The sequence below is a fragment of the Rhinolophus sinicus genome, linkage group LG03 (genome assembly GCF_036562045.2).
Source record: "Rhinolophus sinicus isolate RSC01 linkage group LG03, ASM3656204v1, whole genome shotgun sequence".
Taxonomy (NCBI): Eukaryota; Metazoa; Chordata; class Mammalia; order Chiroptera; family Rhinolophidae; genus Rhinolophus; species Rhinolophus sinicus.
This window is the reverse complement of record NC_133753.1, coordinates 162,391,112-162,415,248: the sequence shown is the minus strand read 5'-3', so window position 1 is coordinate 162,415,248 and position 24,137 is coordinate 162,391,112. Positions and strand designations below refer to the sequence as shown.

Below are 24,137 nucleotides of genomic sequence, written 5' to 3'. Positions count from 1 at the left end.
CCCCCATGGAAAACATGGATTTGGGAGGTCAGTTATATTATTAGGGAATGGAAAGTTCAGATATTTAGATATTTTGCATTCTGTAAGAAGTAGTAACTACTATTAAATTTTATACACTTAGATAAATTATAATTCCAAATAAATTTCTACTCACTAATATTTATTTCAAGAATTTTTTTTTCTTTTGGAAAACTCTTTGGAGTTGGTATTTAACGATAATATTTTATTAGTAATAATAGTGTCAAAATAATGAGCAGTTGAATAACTAATTAGTTTTCTACTTAATCTTAGAAAATGAATTTTCTCTTTTTAGATATTTCACCTTTATTAGGACCTCCAAATAACCATTTCCTATCTCAGCTTTCCTTCTTTTAAAAGCTTCCTCTGTTATCATATAAATTATAATTTTATTAATTGCTATGATGCTGCTAATCTGAGACTTGGTAACAGCAGAAAAATCAGAGATCTCTGCTGTGATATGGTGCTTCTCCAAGTACTCACTGTCTTAAAATTAAGAGGGTGACTTTGGCTTGACATTAAGGCTTGATGAGATTATTTGCCCATGGTTAATTTATGAAGTAAGCCAAAACGATAAAGTTACCCTGACTGTAAATAACTGGCAGAGAGCTGATAATGCCAGGTGATGTTTGACAGATGGGATCACCATATTTATTTGTCATAGTGCTTCATTTCTGATATTAGAACCATCACTACAAAGTATTTATAGAAACTTAACAGGGCATCATATGACTTAGTGTAAATGGTTAGGTAACAAGGCAAGGACGCAGAGAAAACTAATATATTGCCTTGAGTTCAGTCAAAATTATAAAACACTATGTAAAAGTTCAGCAAGAAGAAAGGGAAAAAAAAAAAAAAGGATAACTTACTTGCTTGGTGCTCGATCTTGCAAATTAGTTAATGCAGCAAAGTTGTTTCGTACAGTTCGCAGGCTAGCCAAGACCTGTGACAAAAAAAGGATTCTTCAAACTCATTGAAGTAGGGCCATCTTTAATGCAATTTAAAATGGTTTGGTGATTTTAAAAAATGGTTTGGTAAGTGAAAACTTGATATTACTTGACTTAGTTTCATGTACTACTAAAGAATCTCCCACTACTTTGCGAAGTTTACACGCAACTGTTTGAAATCCTGAGAGGCCAGACTGCAAAGATTCTCCAGATATTTCTCATTGTCTCTGAATATAGTGACAGTAGCAGCAGTTTCCACAGTATTCCTGCATTCGTTGCCACCAAAACAATACCTCAAGCAATATACAGATAGCCTTGTTGCATTTTACGCAAATTTGAAATAGTGTAATATAAAATATTACTAAAGTCTCACTTTAGACATAAAATTTAAAACAAATTACCTGAAAATTTTCTTCAAAAAATTCACCAAGAATGTTATAATTTCAAAATCAGCAAACTAAGTGAATTTTAAATTGTTTGTTTCACCCCTGCTACATGGCTATACTAGCTAGTAAACAGAAATTCTTTTCTTTGTTAAGGTTACTGAATCATGAATTATAGGTTCTCAGGCATGCATTTCTCACATAAAATGGGACCACCCTGGACGTGCAGCGTGCTTGGCCCATAGAAGATACTCACTAAAAATTTGTTGATTGAATGACACAACATATCCACATACACAAGGCAGGACCAACAGCCCCACCATCTTGATAGTCCTTCCTTTTCCTAATTCTAGTGAAAGTAGAAAGTGGCAAAAGAATTGGAAGTTAAGATTAAGAGAGAAACATTACAAGAGGTTTACCTCTCTTCATTTTCTCCTACAACAGGCAAGTTTTCCCCAGTGTGCAGCCTATGTTAGGTGAGATGATAGGTAATCTAGGTGACAACCAGAATATTAAATTTATCTAAAACACCTTTTTCAGATGTCCTATTAGGCACTACTTAACAATCAAGACTGCCTGGCTGTGTTTTGTCTTCAAGGAGTAAATTTAGACAAGCTACTCAATTTCTCTATACCTGTTTTCTCATCTATAAACTGGGATAACGAAATCTACCTCAAAGGCTTGTTGTGAAGATTATATGAAATGGCAGGTTAGGTGTCAAGAACAGTGCCTGGCAAACAGAAAGCACTCAGTGAATATTAGCCCATATGGCAACGATCCATTTGATTAATGATTTGGCATAAGCATAAAACATTTACAAATGCCTATCACTGGTAACACAAAGGGGGGGGGGCAAATTTATAATTGCTCCAAGGTTTCCAGAACTGTTTTCAGAATTTTTTCACATGTTACTGACCTGGGCAAAAGTCAGTCTGAATGTTTTCTAAGAAATTCTGAAAAGAAATTGTCTGAGACATTTTTGAAATTGACATTAATTCTTGTAAGTCACCAGGGTGCTGTTTATGCACTGGGATGGTGACCTGTAGCATTGTCCCCTGAAGGAGTTAATGGTGCTTCCTAAGGTGCCAGACATGATTAACTCAGTCACTGGAAAAACCTGGCTTATTATCACATATAAACAACCCACAGCGCTGAAAGGTCACGCTGCCTATCACGGAGTATTCAACTAGCCAAATGCTGACATCAGATCATGATGTCTTTCATTAGGCATGAAATCTGGAATGATGCAGAAATAAATTTGATAAATGATCCACTGTCATTAAATCATGTAGACTTAATTTATGCTTTGAGAATCGAATACCAAATACACTAATAAAAAATTTTCAATAAGATCACTGTACTCCCTAATTGATTTTTTTTCTAGGCAATATTTTAAACTCAGAATTCTGAGACTTCTATTGTAATAAATTATGATAAGCACACTGTATTTGACAGCTGGGTAAATAGAAACTGTACTGCAGGTAAGTCATGTTCTATGCTCATTTGAAAGGAAACATTAATTCATAAAAGATATACTATAATTAATTCATAAAAGATATACTATAATTTTCTGTACAAAATTTTTGACTCTGTTATATTAAATTAGATTACTTTGTTTTGGTTTTTAATTTAAATTTAATGTATTTTTGCATAATCTATATCTTTACATGGTGCAGAATTTAAACACAAAAGCGTAGAAGGTAAAATGTTTCCCCCTCAATAATAAAGACAAAAATCAAAATTATTGTTATTTCTGAGAGGAGGCAAGTAGATGAAATTGGAGAGGGACACTCAGCATTAAAAATATTGGTACAGTTCTATTTCTTAACCTGTTGATTTTATTGTTATTCTTCATATGTTAGATGATCATTAGATTGCTCCTCTTACGTGCATATAATATTTCAAAACAAAAAGTGAAAAAATAAATTTCCCATTCAGCCCCTCCTCCAGGCATTCAGCTGCCTATGCCTTCTACTATTTGACTTTTAGATTGTCGTCTAAATTTTGCTTTTGCAAACCTTGCTGGAGGAAATAACCTGTAGATATGTCATTCCCTATGTGTGCAAGTATTAGATCATTGTTTCTGTAGTAGGACAAATAATATTTTATAAATTTTATATTAAATACTAACTCTTATCTTCTGCAATATGACACATATGTTATTGGCAGAACTGGAAATAAAAGTTCCAGACAAATGTTATAAGGGGGCATTGCCCTAAGTCTAGTTGAGTAATCCTAGATGTCCCAACATGAATGCACTATGTTAGTCTTTTATGCTCTCATTTGTATTTTTGCGGGACCAAAGAGTGAGGCATCTGCTGATGCAGTCTGTGGGGGAGAAATGCAAACAGTTTTACTCAAGCCCCTAAATTAGGGTTCAGTTATCCTTTGCTTTTGTTCAAGAGCAGCTTTCACTTCCCTTGAATTCAGCCCTTTAAGAACTGTTGTCACTTCTGCAATTTTTCTTCACTCCTTAATGCTTGCTAACCAAACAGGTCCCTGAGGTTTTCTCTCACACAACTTAATGGTTAAAAAATTAAGGGTATTTCTTTCTCTTCTGCCCCTCCAAGCAAAAGTGTAATCAGTCAAGGTCAAAAATGCATTGGGGATGATAAGAAATATATACACTTTAGGAAAGAAATTATAATAGTGCTATGGAAAACTTTTGCACAGAGCTGGATCATACACTAGTCCATGGGAGAGACTGAATGTTATTTCCCACACTAATCTCAGATATTCATAGGTACTGCTAAACATTTATTAACTAGTAAGATTCTCTGAAAATAGCAGGAAAATGTGGGCACCATTAAAAAGTTAAACAACTGAACATAATAGCCTAAAAGAAGTATATAGTTGTATAATAATGATTTCTTGAAAATATTTAAAGAGATTTCTTTTTTTTTTTAAAGTGTCAATAAGATTCTTATTAAAGCCTCTGCTTTTGAGGATGGGTTTTCATTCCAAATACTCTTTATGCCACTAGATGGCACCAAAACACAGACCATGAGTTGCCACTGGCCTTGGGGGAAATGGGAAGGGAAAGAATTCCTTGCTTAGGTTTTACCTCCAGAATAAAACTGGAATCAAATTATGATTATTTACAAGATAGAAAGGTCATTTTGATTGGAAAGAAAACCCCTTTCCAAGTTATGTTTCAGTTAAGCCATATGAAAATGCTTTATTTTTGTATGCCAACAAAGGTTGAATGTTGATTTCTAGATTCCGAGAACATGGTACTTGTGCTTTTCGTTTTTGTTTTTAATATAAACAACAAAGAAAAACAAATAGAAGAAACTGAAATGTGATGATTGTCTTCTTCCAAGCCTGGCAGGGAGAGCATGTGGATTTGGCGAGTTGGGGCCTGTGAGGAGGTGGCCACAAAACGGCTGTTGCTAGGTGAAATGAGGAAGGGACATGCAGGGGAATTAAGAAAAATATATATTGGCAATGTTCTGTTACCAATAAAATAGTAATATTCTATAGTGTTAATAATAACGACATTTTTAATAAAATTAGCTGCTGTATTTTGGTTAAAGGTAAAATGACTCAGTTGTTCCTACCCTGGATTAGGAATGACTAGTCTGAATGACATGAGGATATATCCAGGGATGCAAGATCAGATTTGGGTATTTTCAGTCTTTCCATTAAGCAAAGATACCACTTCATTTAACATTCCATACTGCCAGATTAGAATTCTAGTTGACTTAGTTTTACAAGGTAGTCATAACAAATAATGGGACTGGTGGGGCCATAGGCAGCTGACTACAAAGCAGGATTTCCTATATTTATCAGTGTTGTGTCTCCTTGTGTTTCTTGGTTCCCCACAAGAACTCTGGTCAAATTGTTACTGCAGACTTGGGAGGAAAAGCCAGTTGCTGAGTGGCATGATGTGGTGTGGCACTGAGATTCTTTCAACACCTAGCCTTCATGCCTAAGGAAATCCCTACACCAAAAGATTTCAGCACAAAAATAGGAGAATATTTCACAATGGTAATATATCAAATAAAGTTGTCACTTTTTCTGACAAAAAAGAGGATCCTGAGCTTATAGTGGAAAACATAAGAAATTGAAAGTGGAAAAGAATTTAGGTTAAACATCAGCAAGAATTTCTAACTCTGACAATGCTGTAGACGTGGAAATAGAATATGAAGGGGTAGTGTAGGACCTTTCTGAAGATTTCGTCCATCCAAGATGTTTTAGGTTTCAGCCCTGTCCATCAAAGTGGAATATATCCTTGCATGATTTTCTAAATTCTCTTATAATTTAAGAGTTTATTCTCTTAGCTTCACAGGAAACCCCAATTAGGAAAAAATGGAGGAATCTTTTCATGTTTTGGAGATGGACTCAGGCAAAAAGAAATGAGTTCTCAAGAAGTAGCAGAAGATAAAATGCGTTTGAAGAGAAGACCGTTGCCACTTTGGACAGTGGACGGGGGGCGGGGGGGAGGGCACATTTTATGGTAAAGCAAATATGAACAGAAAAATACACCTAATGGGATATAAAGTAAAATGTTAATACTAGTTATTTTGGGGTTTGGAATTATAAGCCACTTTCTTTTTCTTCCTTTTGCTTATATTTCTTTTCTAAAGTTTTAAAACAAACATATTTTATTTTGAAGCAGTATGGCTTTTTCACCAGAAGACTTTAAGTGTGAAATTCCAAACCTGAAAGGGGTGAAATTCCAAATCTCAAATGCTAGGGAAAGGGGAGAATTCTTTGTACTATTTGAACATGTCCCTAAGTGACTTGTCTAAAATCAACTGTCTGCTGTCCATCAGTGAAGCAACTATTGTATATTAAGTTGAATAATGTTGATATCACTTCAAGTGACATAAAAACCTTATATTTTAGCATTATAATATTTAGCATTAAATAGTGAATATTCTATTCTGTATTAAAAATTTGAGGAGTTATTGGTTAGGTAAATGAAATCAGGTAATTGTGCCCAACAGGGCTTAAGATAAGTCCACAGACCAACTGCTGCTAACTGGGCTTTCTTTCTTATCTGCTTTCCCAAAGATGCTCTATCAGTGGTAAAACTATTAAGAGATTATTATTATTATTATTAGTTTTAATTCTAGTAGAACTTTCTAGATCAGATACCTCAGTAAAAGACCATTTGTGAAAACTGTGATGAAAACTATGTAAAAGAATCTGCAGTCTCTGGGGCAATGACCATCTTTAAGGTGTTATGAGTCATTAAACTAGTCACAAGCAAACTTTTCTAAATACATTCCAGGATTATTTTCAGGCATCAGATATGCCTACATATTACAAAGAGTGGTTTATATTTAAAGTTCTAATTTCTAAGGGTATTAACCACACATATTTATCTAAACAATTTACTAACATATACTAAGCGATATTTTAAATATATATATATATATATATTTCTCAGTGTACTGAAATTCTATTAGTTTTTTTGAGATTATAGGCACACTATAGAAAGTGTCTGATTATATAAAAGATTAGGTTTCTTTAGAATTTAAGAGTGCTGATAGTAAGGACCAAGTCAAATTTATTAATCTATTTATTGGAAATTAATAAATCCTACTTGAAGTAAAAAGAGAAGGTATCATATACAAAATATTGTTCTTTTTTAAGTTTTTAACTATACATTTAGATATATTTTTCTTAGAACAATACCTAAAGACTTTAGTTAGAAGCAAGACTGGATACCTGAATAAGGTCAAGTCGGAAACATTGTTTCTACATTTGGTGATGGTTATTTATATTATTTTGCCTGATTTGATCTGTTCACCCAGTTCTCAGCTCTTACAAATGAAATTATGGGTTCTCAGTAGTAATCACTTAAAAATCCTTAGCTTTATATGATTTTGCTATCCCAAAATATGATTAAAACATGAGCACAAAACTTTTGAATACAAAAATATAGTTACTGGAAAGAATTTATGATCTCCAGCAAAACCTTAAGCAAACAAAGATTGACTTTCTGAAAGGGATGGTGGTGGTATTCTATTTTTAATTGCTTTCACTAACAAAAAAAATCACTATTATACAGTTGTGTTACTTATGAATTCATTATTTTTTTATCTAAATTATAGCAATTATAAAACTTCAGGAAACTTAAAAAATGGAAAGAATTATACATAATTTTACTATTCAAACACTACCATTATGCATTTAAAGAAAAAAACAAAATCGTATTATAACATTTTAGAGATGAATGAGCCCTTACCAATAACAACACTAAAAAAAGCATTAAGTATTTTAGCTTCTATTAGGTTGGTGCAAAAGTAATTGCAGTTTTTGCAATTTTTTAACCTTTCACACTGCAATGACTTTTGCACCAACCTAATAGAACATACGCTGAGCATTTTACAGGCTCGGTATTATTTCTATCTCTTAACAACCTTATGAGATGGATACTCTTGGAACTGTCATTTAGCTGAGGAGGGAATCAGGCTGGGAAAAATTCAGTGAGTTGCAAGACTATTCACTTAGCAAGAGGACAAGATAGGGTTTGAACTGGGGCCTACCTTTATCCAGGACAGCCACCAATTTTACCAGTTGGAAAAAAGAAATCTTACAGAAGTTAAATGAGTTGTCCAAGGCACTAGAGCTAGTTCTGACACTATTATGATTTTTATAGCCTCTCTAGATCGCTTATATCCTGATATTTAACATTTCTTATTAACAGTCAGTGTTGGCTTTAAGCCTGTTTCATGTCTCATGTGAAATCAGTTTTATCCCATTCTGTCCCAAGTCTGTCTAAACCAGTGGATCTCAACTTTTTCTGGAAAAATACTGAGGCCTTTAACAATGCATGTGCTTGTGTTCAACCCTCAGATTTTTGGATTCAATTGATCAGGGGTGCAGCTTTGGATAAAAAGCTTTCTAGGTAATTCAAATGCATAGCTATTGTTGGGAAGCACTGGTCTATACAAAAAATATCTGGTAATCAACATATATACATATATAATATATATTATATGTATTAATACATAATATATGTAATATAATATATATTATATATTATATATATTTCAAAATGCTTTAGATCGTTTTATCACCTTCTAATATTTATGTCATGTGGTTAAAGTATTTTCATGATTTGTATACCTAAAAGGAACAAATAAACATAAATGTGTCACTCAGTTAAATCTTTGTACAAATGACATGTTTAAAAAAGGAGTAAATAAAGCATCAAGTTGAATTGGAATATTCAATTTCAAGCACTGAGCACGTACTTAATTATACTACATGTAATTTAATCCATGATATAGCCTTCTGCTTCTAGTGATATGTCAGTTAAAAAATGTGTTCCTATTTAAGTATGTCACTTAGCTAATTTGTAATTTGAAGCAAAGACTCTTTTCAGGTCTATGGGTTTATAGGAAACAGACCAATGTGGTCAAGGTCACACTGTCTAGCATTGCCTTTGAATTACTTGAATGAACCACAGAATTTGTATTTGTACCTTGGGTTTGACTTACATGAAATTAAGAATGGGAACTAATGCCCCAAATTAAATTTTCAAATGTGAAAAACCTGTCCAATCACTAAACTATGCTTACCTGAGCAAATGGAGTCACAATCAAGTCATCTCCGTGTCTGAAAAATAAACCAAATCCAATGTTAGAAGTTACCAACGACTCTATAACCACTTTTGATCAATATTAAATGGTAAATTCCACTTTCATAGATTCCCATAGAGAATTACAGTAATTCCATCCTTATTCTTCAGCACTTGTTCTTCCCAGCCACTGAGGTGAAAATATGTCTTCTGGGATGTTAACCACTGTCCAGTTTCCTGGGTAAAAAGAGGATCCTCAGCCAAGGTCCCTGTTGCTCATTACGCACACAGGATATGCAATACTAGAGATGGAGTTCCAGCAGTGGGACCTGAGTTTTACTCCTGTCCTCTTATTGTAGGTATTAGGCAGGGATGTGGGGGAAGGAAGGCGCTTGCACCTGCCAATGGCTTTGGTGAGAGGTCCCTGGACCATCTAACATTTGAAGGTGATAAGCATCAATTGTCCCGCATCATCGCGTGTGAGTCTTCGACAGGCGAGGAACTGTAGATGACATGGCCTGCATCATACACTAATAAAAACCCCGTCAAACTTTTCAACTGACTCACGTCCCAGTCACTGTAATTACGGGGAATGTACCCTGTGTGTGCTGTTGCTGCAGCAACCTCCACTACACCGTGCCCAGGGATGCAGGAGAAAGGTGTCAGTGTGACGCATCTCGGAGGGACAGGGAAAGGCTAGGAAAGTTGTGCAACATTCCACTTGGAGGAAAGTATGAAACCAGGGCTCAGAGTTCCTTCGTGGTATTTCTTAGAATGAATAATTTGTGAGAAGGATTTCCAAAATCTCCATGAAATATTTCTTGATCTAGCTAACTGAAGGTCTTTAATCAAAAGTGAATGCAATTATTCTACACAGAAAGCTGGACATGACCCTCACTTAGAACACTGCCCTGGCACCATTCATTCACTTATGAACAATTCTGAAAAGGACCTAAGTCTCCTAAAACAACACTCAGGAAATATGCTTCAGCATATGGATGACGTTAGTAAACGGATCATTACCAATAATTAGACCAATTGTTATGGTTGTCATCAAATTACACAGAGAGCATGAAATTCAAAGTGTGGGAAAATAAAAGCAGAAAAAAAGGTAGGAACACGATTTAAAGAAAACCTGCATTATTTTGCACCCCCTTAGTTTCAGAATTTTTTGAGGAGCACCTGTTCTTTGTGGAGATTATTCACATAGTCAAAATTAAAGTAGTATGAAATCTAGGTATTTTCCCAAGGTACAATCTTTTCTTCCATTTTATTCTTTACAATTGCCTGACTGCAAAATTTATTTTCTAAGAACTACGTCATCTTGAGCAAGTCACAACATCAATCTGAAATTATTCCTTGGAAATAAGTCTTCTAATTTTTTACATGATATATTGGATTTGAATAACTCTAGGCTGAAAAGGGTGTGAATGTCTATTAAAATCTTAATTCTTTCTTTGGTTGCATTTCATTCCCAAGCTCTATAGAACATATATTTAGAATATATAATATTTAAGATAATTTATCAGTCTTGCTTCCTTTCCGTGTCAAAGCATAAAGAGAGAGTTATAATTTTAGTGATGGAAATATTTCACTCTTTTGAATTGTCCAGAAATTGTTTTTGGCAAATACCACAAGACTGTCTCATTTGAGTAACAGTAAAATTATTTCTAGTATTTCAGTGGCAAATTATCTCAATAAATGCCAGGTCACAAACTATATTCTTTTCTTTTCAAAATTACATAATGCTTAAATTATCTTTGAATACATACCAAATATATAATTTTTAAATCTTTGTCTAAGTCCGTACCTCAATATTAAAATTTCTTATCAGACCTAGTCTCACAAGTACAATGGTGCAGATAACATAGACAATATTTTGTGTATGGAAGACAATGAACATTACATAAGTGTATTTTAATTGTATCCTATAATTTGATTATACACTAATCAAAAATCAGTCTGGTAATTAAGATCCACAGAAGATTATTTTGTTATTATATACAATTTGGCTTAAAGAGTGTGTGAGTTTTAATGAATTGAATAAATGTACACAGCAAAAAAAAGGCTATGATAGAAAATAATTCTGAAATGCTCCACTTGAACAACTTCCCCAACAAGGAACTTTTTAAACAAGGAAACCTAGCTAATTGCAGGGGGCTTAGAGGGATTACAAGCACCACACAGTAAGATTATTGGTTCTTATAGGACAGGGAGGGACTGCTAGGAAAAACTGACAAGAAGCTAGATTCAAATTTGCACAGTGAGCATTGCCCAGAGACTTGAAACTGGACCTCCTGGTAACATTATTATTATTTTTTTTTTTTGGAGAGAATTATATAGCATTGTTTTTCATTTAAATGAAAACAAACAAAGATAACAACAACAAACTTTGCCAACAAGCAATGGCTGTGCTTTGAGGACAAAAAAGCTTTTTTTTTTTTCTTTTTTTTTAAGGATTGGAGTTATTTATGGGGGACAGGCGGGGAGTGCGGGCTAGGGGTCGGCAGTAGGGATAAAAGCTCATTTTTTACATTGCATGTATGCATGCACGTATGTGTGTATATATCTATGTATGTAGGTAAGTATGTTTGTATTTGGGTGATGAGGAGATGTGTACCCCAGTCCTCGTCACAGCAGAGTCAGTGTCATGCTGGCCTCCAGTCTCATGGTGTGGAAGGAGGTGCTTAGTCACCTGCACTGGTTACCATGGGCTTAACCAGAGTCACCTCCTCCAGCCCTGGGTACGGAGTGGGGCTGCTTTTCCCTGATACCAAAGAGAAGAACTTGCCGAGTGAGTGCTGAGCCAGCACCACTGGAGGCAGGGGAATACAAGGCTTAAAGTGTACTATTGAATTTTCTGTTTTTTCAAAGTGCAATGACATTAGAGTCGGGAATGATCCCTGTGCCTTTGGCCATCCTTCCCTTACTTTGGTATCCTTTACTACCTTATTTTCTCCCCTCATTCTTTCTGTATTAAGACTCCAGAAATGTTGGCAAAACGCTATAGAACAATCCCAAAGCAAACCCTCTTACAGAGACCTCATTGGATGGAGGAGAACTCATTGAGATCTAGAAATGATTCAAGTACTTAAATGTGGAAAAATGCCTTGTCATCTTATAAAATCAGTTCGACCAAGAGCACCTGAGAATATAGTTTTGAAAACTAGTTCAAGATGGTGTCGAAACACACGAGGCAGCAACCTTTCTACGCCTTATTATTACCAAACCAGAAGGAAAAGGAGATGCAGTTAATTAGAAGAAAGTTTACACTCTATTGAGCAAAGACTCCCAATCCTAAGATACTAAGAACTTTAATGGCCATTCAGTAGGTGCTGCCTCTGAGTATCGTGCACCGCCAATTTAAGCACAAGTGGTTGTGTGAACAAGCGCTTTAAAGAGGAGCCATGGGCTGAGGATTACTTTCTGAATCTGATCTTGCAAAAACTTTTTCATCTGTGCTTCACTCTCTCTTGCTATGAAACAGGATAAAATTCTCCTCTGGGGTTTGTCAATAGGATTAGGGAATTGAGAAACAGAGAAAATTGGTATTTTTGTATTTTGAAATCCTGGTGTCCCTTAGTCTCAAAACTATCACTCATTTATCAATTCACCCTTGATCTGCCTCTTTTAGGATTAAAGGGAAACAAGTATGTTCTCATTTTTAATATGCACATAAAAATGTTTCCGGGAGCCTAGGCTATTTGACAACACCCAAGAATTAGCTACACGAGGAACATATCTACTCACCACTCTACTCCCATGTTCACTGAAATACAGACATATAAAATAAACAAACAAGTACATAACACAATGTACTTGATCTTTTAAAAAAATGTATATTTTTGAATGTAAAACACTTATTAACTATAGAAATTTTGAAAAATAAGGAAAACTTAAAGAACCATCCAAAGATAACTGTCAATAATATTTTCCTTTTAGATATATGTGAACACATGTATATTAGATATGGTTTTTATGGAATACATGATTTCTTACACAATTTTGGAATCACACTGTATATTCGATTTTATATCTAGCTTTTAACATCAAACATACTGAATCATGAATAATTTTACATGCCTTTATATTTTAAGGTATTTTTAATGATTCCAGTATATGTTTAGTAATCTTTAAAAATTTCAAGTAGATATCAATCTGAATGTATTAAAATGTAAGTACTGATTCTATTTTAGAATTAAAAAGATCAAATAATTGTATGAATTTTTCAGATTCATTTTAGTTCATTCATTCCTTTCAAAATCACTTAGTAAAGGAAACATGCTTATTTTGATAAAACACCCGTTAGTCAATATTAAAATACTACATGAAAAATTGGGTTCATTGAGTACTAAATTCACGAGGATATTGAATATTTTATGTTATTCTCCCTTTTTTTATTAAAATCACAAAACTGTGGTTTCAGGCAATGAAAGTATTCTGAAAAATTTGGCTACCAACTTGGCTCTAAGAAATTATGAATGTCACATTTAAGAATATAATAAATCCTTTAAAATTACTGATGAAGGAGGCATTATTATTTTAATAAGGTGCTGGTAGACAATATACTGCTGAAACAACCCAACAAAAAACAAATGAAAACCTGTGGTTCATTGGTTTCAGATTCACCCAAGGATATGGCTCCTCTTAACTGCTTAGCCTTTTAATTTAGAACTACCTCTACTGTAAGTCAAGAAAAAAATTAAGTAGTACCTCCATTTATGAAACCTCAGGGAAAGAAGTTACTGTATAACAAAGCCAACCTTAGCCACAACTGAATGTGATTGTCCTTTGTCACTTAGAATTAAAGAAATCCATTTAACACAAAAGCTTGGTTCTCTGGTCAAAAGTCAAAACTATCGAAACTTACATTTTTGGCAAGAATGTCTAGAAACATTTTACTGAGAACTAAAATAATGTAAATTAATATAGGAGCAAAATTAAAACAGTTCAGTATTCTGTAAGGTACCGTGTTTTCCCGAAAATAAGACCTAGCGGGAGAATCAATGCTAATGCGTATTTTGGAGCAAAAATTAATATAAGACCCAGTCTTATTTTACCATAAGACCGAATCGTATATAATAATATAATATAGTATATAATAATATAATATAATATAATATAATACAATATAATGCCAGGTCTTATATTAATTTTTGCTCCAAAAGACGCATTAGAGCTGATTGTCTAGCTAGGTCTTATTTTTAGGAAAACACTGTAGTAGCTTCCAATCCGAATTCTTTCCACATCAAACTCGAAGCCATTTGTATGTATCTGTACACAGCTTTGACGGTCTTTTGATAATGGTAACAATAGCTATCAGTCAACAAGTGGAAATGTTTACCTCCATTTTGAGAGCACCTTTGTATTTATATCCTGTACTAGCAAAAAAAGAAGAAACCACATTATAACCTTTTCCTCAGTTTTAACAGACAAATAAGCTAACTCCCTATTCTACAAATACTGGTGAATGAGGCCATCGAAGTTCTTAACTCTATGGGGAAACAGTTTATCTCACGTACCTTTAATACCTTCTTTGCTCTCGAATTGTAATTTCCTAATAGACTTGAGTGGTAGCTTATCTTAAAATCTCTTTCACTGATGCCCACCAAAGTAACTTAATGTCTTCTTGGCTTTAGCACTGGGGTCCTTGTAAAATGTTACCATTATTTTTTATTTCTTAAAACATACTTTTAATATAAATATTTAAAAAAATCAGAGCACAAATATCCAACAAAATCATAAGTAATAATGGTAACAATGGTAAACAATTATAATTATTATAAAAACAATGATAACTAACATTTATCAAATGATTATCATGTGCCAGGCACTGTGCAAAGCACTTTGCATTGATTATCTCTTAGTAAATGCTTTTTGTAGATGAGGAAACGGAGGTCGAAGAAGGACAAAATATCACATGCCCATCAAGTGATGGAGCCAGGATTCAAGTTCAGGCCGCACGACTTCAGTGGCTCTGTGCTTAAACACTACAATTCTGCATCTATTATGCATTTATCAATGCCAAAAGCACATCGAACACAACTCACTATCTTAATACATTTTCCATTTCATGTAGGTGATGTATATGATAAAGATAACAAACAACAGTTACATATAAATGCAAAAAATATAAATAATTAAAACTTCACCACTGATTTACAAAACAAAACAAGCTCAGCCTACCTACTGATTTTTATGTCCTACAGTCCTAAAATAATATATAAAATGAAGTAATTTTATTTTCCCACTTAGTTGATAGTTCTAGCTGATAGTTAGATTTCATATGTGCATATTCAGGACGTAGCAAGACTGTATGCATGTCATGTGTAACAAAGGCCTCTGAAGATGGCATTTATGTACATATACATTCATATGTAAATATATGTAAAGTTATGTAGTATATATTGTGTATGTGCATGTGTGTATGTCAGTATAATCCTAGGGAAATTTTGTGAGCTGTCTTTCCTTTAACATGAACCTTTTGTTTTTCTGTCTTCTCTGTTTCAAAAGGTGAGGGGGAGCTGCAGTGAGGGGAAAACACCACCACCATCCTTATCAGCATAAAGAGAATTTACTATATTATTTTGCTTATATTACTCAATGGAAAATCTCTTTAAAGAACATCTGCTCTACAAACATTACATTTGAAGGTATACTTCATCTGATTGAAAAGATCATGTAATATGTTAATGCAGGTTCATAAATTGTAACAAATGTACCACTCTGGTATGAAGGCAAGGAGTATATGGGAAATCATGGATCTTTTTCATAATTCTGCCGTGAACCTAACATTGCTCTCAAAAATGAAGTTTTAGAAAAATTAAAACACACAAAAAAACCATACAACTTTAGAAATGGATGTGACCTTGGAAGTTACCTAGTCTTCTGAAATTTAAATCATTTGTTCACTTCTTAGGAACATTTTAAGAATTAAAGACTGGCCTGACCCCTCAAAAAAATCCTTAGAACCACTCAGTTTTGGCCCAGATGTGCTCATATCATATATACAAATGATAAAGCAAATGGAATTAGAGTTAACGCAATATAAGCAAAAAATTCTCTAGTCTGAAGTGTAATCTCCTCTTTATTTGCCATACACCAAAAATTCAGGCTTTGTGAGAGAAGGTACTTGATGACAAAAAGTGCCCTCCAGTTAGTTATATGATGGCACAAAAGACAATCTCTTTTCAAATGTATATATCGAAACATTTTCCATTTTCAACAAGCTAAAAACTGTTTTGCACATGCGTGTGGACACACTCACCAAGCATATTCAGTTATTTTGTTTAAGAAAAGCCAGTATCTTAGACTTCCAGGAGTGTTGCTGTCACCCATTATTGTGACACAGCCTCCAGTGCTGACGTACGTGGAGGGGGAAGGAGGAAAGGGAAAAGGGCTGAGTACACAACAAGCTGTCACAAATGTCCTGACTCTGTGTTCTACGAACAGGTTCTTCTTTCACAGTTTATCTTATTTGACAGGCCTGTTCTTAACGTCAGTGGCCCCACTAGCTTGGTTTTTCTCCAGGATGGGTTCCTGCGGAAAAGATTTATGTACCGGCAGCTAGTGCAACAATTTTTTTAAGATGTCCGTGTGGTAAAAAGATTCGGTAGATTAGAAGGGAGGCTGTGATCAAATAGAGAGGAGTGAGAGCAGTACATTTTATGAGTGCCTACTATGTGCCAGACACCATACTCTACTAATACACGACATTTAATTCTGATGACTCTGCATTAGAGGGATGCTTATATTTACATTCTAAGAGAAGAAACTAGGCTCTGAGAACTTAAGTTTCATTGGTGGTCATGCCCTTGGCAAGTGGCAGAGTTCAGCGATTTCCAAATGGACGGCTAGGATCTGGTGCTTGTTCAACAGTGTTCATTGGTCTGTGCCAAATCGAGAACAAACATGGACCATGGAGTGAGGTTTTAAAAACCTACGAAAACATACTCCTACGGAAAACGCTCCTGTATTCTGAGAATATACCCACCCTTTCTTTTTTATCAAAGTGAAATGCCCTTTAAAAGTAAAGTGATTGTGTATATTGATGGGAACTTTTTTGTTAAAGTCCTTTACCTGGTAACTCCAGGTCAGTCTCGCATGTGGTTGTAGAAGGCTTACTGAGCCATGAAATCCTAAAGCATGGATATTGTATTGTAGCTGGATTTAAAGCCAGGCTTTAAAATGCTGTTTAGTTTCTACTACACCATGATGCTTTCCACATGCTCAAATGGATTTAGCTATTCTGAAGCCACACAGAAATACATATTCTAGACTCCGAAATAGCACTGTCCAACAGAAATGTCTGCAATGGTGGAAATATTCTCTATCTTATTTCCTATCTGTGTTGTCCAATAAGATATCCACTTGACACATGTGGCTACTTACCCCTTGAAACGTGACTAGTGCAACTGAGGAACTGATTTTTACTTTTATTCCATGTTAATTAATTTAAATTAAAAAGAACGTCACATGTGGCCAATGGCTATCATGTTGACCAGTGCAGCTCTTGAGAAATTTTTACAAAACTCTAGTTATACATATTCTAAGAAAAGAAAATGTTTTTTATAACTGGAAAAAAATACCCATTCTAAGTTTGGGGCCAAAAGAGCATTAAAACATTATAACAAAAATTCCTGATTGTTTGGCAAAAACACTAAGTCAAAAGATTTACCCAGATGCCCATCAAAAAACTTCATTCTTTAAAGGAAAGCAAACGTTTTAGTTTAACTGCTTTACTTATTACATTCTCATCTGAGGCAACTGTACCTGCCAGCAAAAGCCAAAGGAATGGTCTAACAGCAGCCATTGGTCAAAATCAGTATGTTCAGGGTTAAGATACCTGGGACCTAATCCATGGGGAGGTGTGTGTGTGTGTGTGTGTGTGTGTGTGTGTGTGTGTGTGTGTGTCTGACAGAGAGAGGTGGGGGCGGGGGGAGAGAGAGAGAGACAACATTTTTGGAGCAGAGTGTTGTGATTTTTAAAACTGAGCTAAAGGTATTTTCCCTAGTTTCCTTATATGACTGTTCTGGAGATGAATTATTACAACTTCATGGAAGAATTGTATATCAACTATAAAGACTAGAGAGATAACAGGCAATTTGAAGAACATATTCCTATCTATATATTCCTGAGCATGTACTAAATACTTGCAAAAAAACTAAAATTATATACTTAATTCCCCAGAGCTCCTACAAAGCTAAGCCACAAAGGAGGAAACATGGAATTTGTAAATATCCTGAACTTAAACTAATGCCTGCTAGATATGTTCAATTTGTGGACGAAAAGGGGCCACATACTAAACCTGACAAGCTCAGGGGAGGCTGCATGGTGGGACTTACAAACTCAGAGACCGAAACTAACCACATAGGATGGTCTGAACATAAAATTTCGCAGCTAACAGCAGGTCATGGCAGGTAGTCACATCCAAGGCCTGTAGCTTCCTTTACAAAGGTCAATCTTTACCTTACCTAGGCCTGTCAATTGTTTTTTCACATCTAAGATAACATACCCTTGTCATGTCAGAGTAATCCCCCTTTTCCTGAACCCTCAGGGCACACCCACTATACCAGAGCAGGAGACCACAGAAGCCCTCATTATTACCTTGTTCCCCAAATATGATCTCTATGTGCTGTAAATGTTAATTATTAACTATCCAGTACTCACCAATGTAAAAGAAGTATGTGTCTCTCCATTTAACTTTTATCAAATCCCAGAGATTTCCCTGCTTTGCTTTCTCCTGCCCCCTTAATCTACCTCCAACGCACTTCATGTAACCCTCCTTAGGTCTCCTCCTTTGATTCTAATATATAAAATAAGCTGCAAAACTGCCATTCTCTGAAGCATTTTCTCAATCTGTTGGGATTGTGCTTCCTGACAACTGTTGTCAAGTTGGCTCAAATAAATTTACCACGATTCTCTATAGATTTGGACGTTTCTTATGTCAAAAAAATCTTTGAAACATGCTTTTGCCATTTTCAAAGTTCCCCTGTGTTTGGAGAACTGGATTTTAGACAAGCTGTCAGTCTGGGAAACACTGGGTTACTTGCCTGGATAAATAGCAGAAGCCTGGCTACCTTTAAAGAAATGCAAGACAAACAAATGAAAGAAAACACCAAAAAAAAAAAAAAAAAAGAGAGAGAGAGAAACACATTAGAAATATTACCAAATCTTTACAATAGGTAGACTAAATAAATGGAAACTCAGTGTGTTGAAGATAAAGAATGCACATGAAAAGAAACAAACAAAAAAGTATGTAGTCGACACATGAAATTAACTCCATGATTTAATGTAAAAGAGTTCTTTTTACCGACTGTCTTCTTTTTAGTATCGTAAAAATGTATTCATAATTGAAAATTCAGGAATTAAGGAGGGTATTATTTGGCCATGGTACCTTTCTATGTTTAGATAGTGTTAAAGGACTTTCAAATAGTAGATCAGGTTAGAAAGGAAAGAGATGCTCATTAATGCAATAAGATGTACAACTAGCTAGGTGGGTATGCAAACTTTTTACATAGAGCCAGTGAGGACTAGAGCCTTCGTAACGCAACATATCTTTTTATATTTATTCTTAGAGATAACCTAGTAAGACTAAGGAAAAATAATATAACCTGTAATACAAGAGATGAATAAACATATAAGCAATCATTCCTCCTTTTTCAAACTCAGGACTAGAGGTAACACCACCTTTCTAATCAGTAGTCACAGTAACTGGAGAGCAATGGCTGTGACTGAAAACTCACATCAAGGTCTCAGGTGGTGGTGAGGGATTTGCTAACTAGCAAAAAAAAACAAAAAAAGGTAGCAATTTGAGACAGTGGATGGAGGATGTTTTCCACTAGTTGAGAGAACACCTACATGGGGTACTCTAAAGGCCTGATCAGTGAGGTTCTTTACTTTCGTGTGGTGATAGCTAGACCACCAAGGGTGCCCCAGCTTTCTATGATATATTGATTCCACTCACATCCTCCTCATTCCCCTATTGCACCCTCCCCCAATATTCTATATGTATAAGTGTGTAAGTATGAGTTTAGAGTTACATGGATTGTCTTTGGAGTCTGTATGTTGGTGTTTATTCAGCAGAAGATGGAGACAATAGAGCCCACTGTCCAGGTGAATTGATTTTCTTTTTTCAAACTGAAGTGGTTTGATAGGCAACTTGTATTAATAAACTCATATTTTTATGACTAAATTCTATTTGTACTGTCACCGATAATTCTCCTGTTAATTTTCCCAGTGTATTTGTGTAATATCTGTGCATTTGGCAAATAAAAATAACATTATATTATAGAATGAAGTAAAACAACAGAAATGACCAATATTCAGAAGTTAAAATAATTTAAAATGCATTTTGAAGAACTTTGAGAGGGAAAAAAACTGCGTACATCTTATGTAATTATCCATTTATTCTGTTATTTTCTTCATGACAGCACTTTGGCAACTTTCTGTTATGTAGTAGTTTCTATTGTTATAAAATACTTTTCGCTATTAATGGCAATTCAAATTTATTTTTTTATGTATTTGTTTACTGTACTCATAATAATACTTTTTTTTTTTCCTTTTTCTTATTATTCTTAAGAATTAAGTTTCTATCGGGGACACATTTAACAAACTATGTCACAATCTTCTGAGTAGAAGCTGCCAGGAACTTCTCTTCTGTCCTCTACAATTTTTTACATGCTGAGTTTAGCCTAGTCCTGTAGAATTATATACATTTTCCAAGAGTTGGTCACATATTTTCTTTATTACTTCTCTGACTAATTTGAGCTTTTATCTTAATTTATTCTTAAAATATAACTGAAAACCAAATGTTTGAAGTGCCAAGTAATTAATTTGATCAAATGGATTTGGTCAACAGGTACGTCTATTTCTCAGTAGTTTTGCTGCAATAGTTCGTAGCACTCTATTTATAATGGCATTATCAAGATAATGTTCTCCTAGAAATTATAAATGACTGTTGTGTTTTTAAAAAATGTTAAGGTCTCAGGACCTTAGATCGCTCATCTATAAAACGGCATAATAATGCCCTATCCACAGGACAGTGAAAGGTATCCAGTGAGATAGCAGATGTAAGAACACTTGGAAAAGTGAAAGGTGACATACACATGTAATGTATCTATGATTATTATTACTATCATTATTAGTCTTATTTTCTCTTTGTGCATCAGGTATTTAACTAGGATCTATTTACAGAGGATAAGAGGATGACCTCTATTAGGAAATGATTATTTTCCTTCTCATTTTCTCAGTAAGTTAAACAATTATATTACAACTTAAAGAGCATTTAAAGGTTTTCTAAAACATTTCATTCAAATAGATAACCACAAATCCTCACTGATACTATTTGTATTTGAAATTTCTAAGAGGTTTTCTCAATAGGAAAGCTTAACTAGAACAATGCATATAAAATCATAAAAAGAGCTTATAATCTATGATAGTATCATTCTCTATAAAGTATGGCTGAATTATATACGTATAACGATCTTCCCAGCATTATCATGAACTAGGTAAGATAAGAAAATGGAGGCCTACATATAGCCACATGTGAAGTCAAATGAGGAGAAGGCATAAACCTTTATGTGTAGAAGAATGTGTAGTATCACATTGAAAATTGAAACACTAGTTATCTACTCTATTCCCCTTACTTCTCAGAAAAATTTCACCTCCCTGGTAGAAAGAATGCTTTCAGGAATCAGTGAGTATTAACAAGAAGACGCTATTGCTCCAATGTAAGTAGCCAGAGCAAACAAGAAAGCGGAACATGTCAAGATGTAATTTTTCAACAATATATAAAATTGTATCACAGGCTGATTAAATCTGTCATTCTTATGTGAGTTCAATCAGATAAAGAAACCCTTGAAAAGGTACATGGAAAAATAAAGCCATTCTTGTAAGTTTGATTGGGAAAGAAAAGCACTTTAAAAATACGCAATATTACAGGTTTTTCATCAAATGCATTCCTAGATTTAATCTTTACTAACTTGAGTAAAGGGTATAAAAGAAAGAACCCATACATTGGTATCCAAAAATCAATTTGCTACAATTTGAAAAAAAATAGAATACGTAACTATGTAAAACAGTGTCCACTAACTCACCATGAGTTTGTCCCTGGCCTCTGTCTAAAGCAAAGTTGTTTCACCGTAGATGAAGTTGGAGGAGATGACATTCAGCCTGGTCATTCATCCATTCAACATTAGCATTATCTGTGGGGCTGTTCTGCACTTTTCTACTCACATCATCCTGTTACGTTTTTTTTGTTCTGCAGAGAGCCCTTCTAAGTCTTTCCTCCTGTTCTCAAACTGCCCCATCCCTCTTTCCTTTAGTTGTTGATGGCTGTACTTTCTTTTTGAATGGAAAAGTAGAGATCACGAGCCATGACTTCTCTAAACATTTTCCCTCTATCTCCAAATTTCTATTTCCCCTTTTCACTTGTGTTTTTCGTCTTTGTCCTTCCTAAGTAATATTGTCTCTACTACATTTCCAAGATTCGTCCCTCTACTTAAGCTCATAATATTGTCAGCAGCTCTAGCTCCATATTTAACACTCCCTTTCCCTCAGCTCAAGTATCCTGAATTCAAAGAAAATGTCCTTTGAACCTAATTCTCCCTCAAGCAGCTTTAGTTCCCCCCTGTAACTTATTAACCTTCTAAACAGATATCTGCACTGGCTGATATCCCCACTTTCAATTCAATCCTCAACCCACTAGGTTTCTAATTCTATTACTTCGCTAAGACACTTCACTCAGTTGTCATCCAAAACCTAGTAATTACAGAAAGTAATTGGTTTTTCTAATTTCACCTCATCCTCTGGGCTATTGTTTCTGCTCTTTGACCTTGTCCTTTAAACTGTTGTCTGGTTTCCCCTAGAGTTCTATCCGTATCATGTAAAAGACCAAATCATTACCCATTATCTTCTCCCATTCTGTTGTCCACTCTCCATCCTGTGTTCCTCATGTCAACATCTGCATTATTGTACTCCTTCAGGATCAAAACTTCAGCATTTTCTTTCATTCTTCTTTACTAGCTGTGCCCCGCCCCCTACACACACACGCACACACACACACACACACACACACACACACCATTCTTTAAGCCTCTTGCCTCTTGCATCTGGACCAATTTCTTCGTCCCACCACCACTCCCTTTCTGGGCCTCCATCATATTCAATCAGCTTTGTTTCTGTGAATTTCAACATGATACACTTCCCTGGAGTCACTTTACTATGTAATCATTCAACAATAGAATAATTGGAATGCAATTAAGACTAAGAATTTGATCATGTCAAATCCCAACTACACACCTTTGTGGCTCTCAGGTCCCATAGACTGTATTCAATCTTCTTTCTCTTTGGCCACATTTCCCTACTCACACCAACCAGACTGTCATTCCTTAAGTGAGCTGTAACTTTCCTTGCCTCACGTTATGCAAACGTTCCTTTGGTGCTACCACAGTTTATTACTCGTATAATGGTCTAAAGTGCAATACCTCCCGCGTTCTACAGATTGGAAGCTTTGAATCCACCCCAGCTGCTTAGTAAGTACTTTGGTTGTGTGTGAATGAATAAATGGATACCTTAGATTTCAAACCTGAGGAAGTAGGACACAAATAACATAGAAATACGGGCACTGGAAAAAAGAAAGTTTGGGGATGATGAAGAGTGGGCACCATTAATACAATGAATTAATGATGAATATGTACTAATTAATGAGTGTGAGGTAACAGTTGAATAAAAAAGTAAAATTTGAGGGGGCAATTAAGTTCTATAGATCTGAAGCTCACTTATTAATGACAGACATGTACTAACTAATGATTATGAGGTACAGCTGAAAAAGAAAATGCAAACTGATAGAAAGCATTTACGTGCTACAGATCTGGAGCTCAACTGAGGCTGCATGGTCAGAGATACTGAGAGTGTTATCTGATGAAAGCTACCCGGTTTCTCCAAAAATAAGACCTAGCCAGACAATCAGCTCTAATGCATCTTTTGGAGCAAAAATTAATATAAGATCGGGTATTATATTATATTACATTATATTATATTAATTACATAAGACCCTGTCTTATATTATAGTAAAATAAGACCCAGTATTATATTATATTATATTATATTATATTATATTATATTATATTATATTATATTATACCGGGTCTTATATTAATTTTTTTTCCAAAAGACACATTAGAGCTGATTGTCCAGCTAGGTCTTATTTTCCAAGAAACATGGTAATGGCAGAACCCATACACAAAAGAG

At 34.7% G+C, this 24,137-nt stretch overlaps 1 protein-coding gene across 9 annotated transcripts in view; it reads right to left on the bottom strand.

Moving 5' to 3' along the window:
- Positions 1-24,137, bottom strand: part of PDE4D (phosphodiesterase 4D) — a 1,269,731-nt gene that overhangs the window by 170,064 nt on the left and 1,075,530 nt on the right. For all 9 annotated transcript variants that reach the window (XM_019743390.2, XM_074328918.1, XM_019743396.2 and 6 more), the window contains 2 exons: positions 8,887-8,923; positions 888-961 (listed from right to left, as the gene is read on the bottom strand). In XM_019743390.2, coding sequence (XP_019598949.2) covers positions 888-961; positions 8,887-8,923 — 111 coding nt within the window. The remainder of the gene's footprint in view (positions 1-887; positions 962-8,886; positions 8,924-24,137) is intronic.